Raw genomic sequence first — 6,109 nt, 5'->3', positions numbered from 1 at the left:
AAAAGGCAGTCATTAATCCCACATCGAAGTATTCTAAAACATGTAACACTATAAAAACTCCATCAGATGTTATGGTATGAATTGAATAAACCTTCCCTCTAATTGCGCATGCACAGGCCTCTGTGTGGGCCTCATTTGGGTCCCCTTGCGGGCCATGTGTGGGCCTCTATGTTGGCGATGTTGCAGCTCTTAGGCATAGTGGCACTCACCATTTTTAGGCCGGCTTGAGTACCTTTGCACTCGTTTGCTTGTGGCTGGCTTGAACGCTGTTGTGGCCTGCCTATGGCTGCACTTGCCTGCCTCTGCATAAAAACTATTTTTTATCTATTTCCCTGAAAAATATAAGCTATCATACTAGATAAAGGAGGATAAATCATTAAATATTTTAAGCATATTTTCAATAAGAATTATCAAGTTGGTAAATTTTACTACACATTATATTAAAAGGTGTTACTTTTACCAATTGCTTCATCTAATGCATGAGATTAAAATTTCTATAAAGACGAGGATAATATAGATAATATGATCTTAAAAATGGCATTAAAATGTGCATAATTTCATATTACATTTAGAGTTTATCATAGCTGCAACAGGAAGGGTGGATCTAGCAGCGGAGCACTAGAGAGAGGGTGAGACCGAGAGAGAGAGTGAAAGAGAGAGAGAGAGAGAGAGAGAGAGAGAGAGGGAAAACGATCACTCCAGCGGGGGTGCATCAATGTGGGGAATGATGCTATGAAGTCCCCAATCTGTTTGGGTTTTCTGGTTATGGTGGCAGTGCGCCTAACGCTACACCTGCAATGTAGTGGCTGTATAGAACTGGGGGCACCTGCAAGCTGACTAGGGGTAGTGCAAATGCAGGGTAGGGATAACTCGTGCTTGATACAATAGCCTCCAGATGCTGCACATAGGGTTTTACGACCAAAGGAAGCATTAGAGAGCATACTTTTTTGAAGACCCACAAAGACTCATTGTACCTACTAGGATCAATTGCTAGCGAGTGCACGGTACGAGAAAGGAGTGACGGGACTGACATTTGAGTTGCAAGGCTGAGAATGGTGGCCTTGGCAAAGGGAGTTGTGGTGCTTCCTTGACCAAAGCGAAATTGACTTGTCCCATAAGTCTTGGGCCTGCACCCTAGGCTGAGGTCTGGCGGTCATGCGGTGGACGCGGCTCAACAGGATGGACAGCGGGTGCACAAGCGCTGCGAGCAGATAACGGCAGAGGCAACACTCCAGCCACAGGTCAAGAAAGACAACCTGGTGGAACCTGGCATGGTGCCTTCGTGCCAAAGCTGATGTAAGACCAAGTGCCATTTATCTAGGCTGCGTTGGCATGCAGCTAGGCACGGTCGACTCAATAAATTATCTTGGCAATAAACTACATAGTGTTCTCTCTTTGGGGCCAACCCTACTACTTCTAATCCTGATATAATCAAAGACTTCCGCTGCGCTAGTGAAGGTTACTTGACTTGGTGTCCAAGATCGACGCTAGTGTGCACTTAAACTGTGAATTTGGCCCTTACAAATTTAGTGATAGGAATGGATGGCCCTACAAGTAGGCCGCACCATCTAGCTCGGTTGTGGAGCATCAACTTTGTAGACTGGTAGTTTCCGACTCATCGTCTCACTCGAGAGAGACACGGAAGTAAGACCTAAATTAAACGAGAAGAAAGATAAATGGGCATCAATTAAGTTGACTGTAAAAGTATAAAAACCACAAATTGTAGAAAACCACCCAAAATACAACAAAAATATGACTGTGCTTTATATGATTAAGCCTTTGTGACAGTCAATGACACCGTCTGGCTGATGTGAATATGCCGGGATGTGATGGCATGTGACTTAAGAAATATAAATATGATGAGTTTCCCTAAAAGTTCCATACATATGACAAGATGGGAGACGTGATAAACTACCCCTCACACTCCCGCCATCTTTCATCATCCGTCCCATCACATCTCTTCCTTTCGTCCGGGACATGCCTAACCCCAATTATCAGGCAGCATCACCCAATAAATCTTTAAACCTATACAGACAGCGCAAAAAGAGATATATATATACATAAATATATATATATATATAGAGAGAGAGAGAGAGAGAGAGAGAGAGAGAGAGAGAGCCACAATTAGGTCCAAGCAACTAAGGGAATTGTGGGCTGCATTCCTCCACGAGAAGGGAAGGGCGCTTTTGACACGTGGCGCAATGCCATTGGCTGGAGGCCTCTTATCTTCCCCTCCTACCAGCCTTGTGCAATCCACACTCTGGGAAGAAGCAGACTGCGGCGAGCTTCGAAGATGAGCCTCCAAGCAACTACCGCAGGGCTCTTCACCGTCGCCGGCGCCTCCAAAGAGGGCAAATCCCGGCCGTCGATCGGCCCTCAACACCTCCGATCGGGCTTCTTCGCGCCGTCGATCCGTCTTCTGCGCGCGAAATCCCGGCCGTCGGCTGCCGTCGCCGCCCCCAAATTCTCCATGCGCGTCGCCTCCCGGCAGGCCTACATTTGCCGCGACTGCGGGTGAGGATCTCGATCGATCTTCCCCTTTGATTTTTTCCGTTCGATTTCTTCGTAATTCTTCTCCGAATTTCCCGTCCAGTTACATCTACAACGACAAGACCCCCTTCGAGAAGCTTCCCGACAAGTTCTTCTGCCCCGGTTCGTCCTCTTCTTCCCCATTTTGCCAATTTCCCCCCCCCCCCTCTCTCTGAACTCGATCTGGCTCGTGGATGACGAACGAGCGGGATATGTGACGTCATCCGGGTCGCAATCCGTTCCGTCATCCGTCCCTGACATCTATATGAACGAGGCCGGGACGGTTTATTGTCCAAAAATGGACAATAAACGGGACGAGACGAAAATTGGAAGACGGATTACTGGCCGTCGTCCGGTAACTGGACGTAACGTTCACCGTCTTGCAATCCGTTGCGTCATCCGTCCCTAACCTCTATACAGTGAACGAGACCGGGACGGTTGGTTGTCCAAATAAATGGATAATAAACGGGACGGGACAAATGACATCGTCATTTGTCCCGTCCCGTTTAATCACAATCCGTCATCTGTCAAACATGTGGACGAATGACTGGACCAAGTCATTTCCATCATTAGTCATCAGTCATCAGTTTGGGATGACTCAAGAGTAATTGAGAGGGTGATCGTCATTCGTCCCGTCCCGTTTCATCACAATCTGCCATCTGTCAAACATGTGGACAAATGACCGGACCAAGTCATTTCCATCATTAGTCATCAGTCATTGGTTTGGAATGACTCAAGAGAAATTGAGAGGGTGATCGTCATCCGTCCCGTCCAGTTTCATCACAACCCGTCATCTGTCAAACATGTGGACAAATGACTGGACCAAGTCATTTCCATCATTAGTCATCAGTCATCAGTTTGAGATGACTCAAGAGTAATTGAGAGTGTGAGCTATAGAATTAGACTTGTGACTGGACATAGACGTGTGACTGTGTGACTGGACATAGTCATTAGTCTGAGACGGCAGAGAGAGAGAGAGAGTTAAAGAATCAGAGATGGGGAGAAAGTGAGGCAGTAAAGTAATGAGGGGTGGAACCCCAGCACTGGCCACAGCGACAACTAGGGAAGGTTTTTTCGTGTGACCGGTGCGATTTTGGTGCGATGTGCTGTCCGGTTCGAATTCCGAACCGCACATCAGGCACTAGACGGAAAATTAGCACTGGACACTGCGCAGAGGCCTGTGTGGTGCGAATGTGTAATTCTAACCTAATCTTTTAAAAAATATATATTCCCGCGCTCTTCTCTCCCTCTCTCTCTCTCGATGATTCTTCTCTCGCTCACTCACTGTTTATCGCTTCTCTCCCTCTCTCCAAATTGATCGTTTTTATCTCTCTCTAGCTCTTCTCTGCCTCATTCCCTATCTCACTCTCTCCTCTCCCTCTAGTTTTCTCTTGCTCCGTATCTCTCTCTCTCTCTACTCCCCCCATTGTTTAATCCCTCTCTCTCTCTCCTCTCTATCTTCTCCCAATAGCAATCTTTCCATCTCTTGCAGTCACTCCACTGTCTCTCTCTATTGCTCTTCTCTCTATTACTCCTCTCCCTCACTCTTCTCTCTCTCTTGCTCTCTCTTCTCTCCGTCTCTCCTCTCTCCCTTTTTCTCTTTTTTAATCGCATTTCTCTCTCTCACTCTCGTCTCCCTCTCACTTATTTGTGCAAATTTGTGTGATGTGCAATGCAAATTTTCGCTCAAATTTGCACCCGACATCGTTCAAGGGATTTGGTGGGACAGAAAAATTTGCACAGGTGTGCAAATTTTCGGACTGCACCGCACGACCTTCCCTAGTGGCAACAGCTGGGTAGAGGAAGGGTATCATTTCTCATCCATTCCGGTTGTCACTATGAATGGTATGAAGCACCAATGATAGCACAGTTTCAGTTCATAGGAACGCTTATTGTGGTATCAACACAGTAGTATACCGGATCGGATTACAACTCCGAAGTTAAGCGTGCTTGGCCGAGAGCAGTACCAGGATGGGTGACCTCCTTTCCAGCATCTCGCACCAATGATAGCACAGTTTCAGTTCATAGGAGCGCTTATTATGGTTGCTGGCTTGGATTTACAGTTTGCGGGGCGCCGAAGAGGAGATTCAGGGCATACGAGACTCCGGTCAGCAAGGATGCGAATCGCCTGGACGTCCGCAAAGCTAGAAAGGAGCAGTTGAAGCAAGACGAAAGCATCGGGTATGCAGGAAACAAATTGAAATTCAAGATTTGAGATTTGCATGAAAGGAATTTTAAAAGCACTCTTTCGAATTTCGCAGGAAGGCGCTTCCCATCGGCATTGCGGTTGGCGCCGTTGCTCTCGTGGGCCTCTACTTCTTCCTCAACAACTCCTTCTAAGCTCAGTTAAGGGCGTTTTCTCCAAAGCTTCTTCAGCCAGTACAATTTCTCCAGAGCTATGTATTTATCATCTTCACAGACTATTTATTCCTTTTTCTCTCGTATAAACATTGCAATTTGTTCGTGCTTTCTCAGAATACCACAAATCTTTCTTGAAATTGTGATGGTGGGCATTATGACGACAGATGTTGACGGCATCTATCATCTTCACCAGCAATTTATTTCTTCTTCCATCCATGTGATGAACAATGCAACAGGTTAATCACAAGCATTTCTTATAAATACGAATTGAATGATCATTTCCAGCACTAAAACAAAAAATTTATAGCTATCTCCTTACCTTTACGAGTAATGATAGCAATTTATCATATTTTTTTTGAGGAAAATAGAGAGAGTCCCCCAGAATAGGGACCCCCCGTTGCCATTGATATAATGACATAGAAAATCAAGTCATGCATTACAAGGGGGACGAAATCAGGGGGCCACAGCCACCTCTCTTCCAAAAATTTGCCAATCCCCTAGCGTCGTGCAGAATAGCATCGACGGAGGGAGGCCTCCCCTTGAAGATGACTTCATTTCGGTGTAGCCGTATCGCCCAAAGGTGGGCGAAGATCCGTTGCCACTCCGGCTCCCGGCGGAACAGCCCACCACTGATGGAGTTCCAAAAGTCCTCTTCAGTAGCGGGGTCAACGCTACCCACCCCGGCCGCCTGCCACACAGCCTGGGCCGTCGGGCATCGTAAGAACAGGTGGCCACAGTCTTCCACCGCCCCGGAGCATAGGACACATTCGGCAGTATTCCCCGGGTACCAGCGTTGACGGAACTGTCGCGTCACCAGTCTACGCCGCAAGAGAAGCCAGCCGAAGATTTTCACCTTCAGTGGGATTCGCCGCCTCCACAGTATTCGACTTCGGGGTATGAGGGAGCGGTCTGCTGGACTCCCCTGTCCCCGCAGAATGCGGTATGCAGTTTTGGCCGAAAAACTGGCTCCTCGCCACTCCCAGGTGTCCCGCGCCCCTTCTTGCGGCTGCAAAGAGGCAATCAATCGCTGTAACTGGAGGAAGTCTTCCATTCATTGCTCGGAAAGATGGGCAGGTAATGTTGGGCACCACGCATTGTCCCACATCCCCCGAACCGGGCACTGGGGCGGGCGAGAGACCATATAATCTGGGAATAGGTCGCAGGGCCCAAGACCGGTCCAATCGTCCAACCAGAACCGAAGGCTGGTTCCATCCCTAGC

The 6,109-nt window shown here is 47.7% G+C and overlaps 1 protein-coding gene across 1 annotated transcript; it reads left to right on the top strand.

Annotated features, from left to right (window-relative positions):
- The first annotated feature begins 2,133 nt into the window (after positions 1-2,133).
- LOC144705229 (Rubredoxin-like superfamily protein) lies at positions 2,134-5,027 on the top strand. Its single transcript, XM_078577811.1, has 4 exons — positions 2,134-2,514; positions 2,594-2,652; positions 4,593-4,710; positions 4,791-5,027. The coding sequence occupies exons 1-4, from the start codon at positions 2,294-2,296 to the stop codon at positions 4,867-4,869; spliced, it is 477 nt and encodes a 158-aa protein (XP_078433937.1). The 5' UTR covers positions 2,134-2,293; the 3' UTR covers positions 4,870-5,027.
- The last annotated feature ends 1,082 nt before the right edge of the window (positions 5,028-6,109 follow it).

The sequence above is a fragment of the Wolffia australiana genome, chromosome 7 (genome assembly GCF_029677425.1).
Source record: "Wolffia australiana isolate 7733 chromosome 7, ASM2967742v1".
NCBI lineage: Eukaryota > Viridiplantae > Streptophyta > Magnoliopsida > Alismatales > Araceae > Wolffia > Wolffia australiana.
This window is presented reverse-complemented; position numbering and strand designations above follow the sequence as displayed.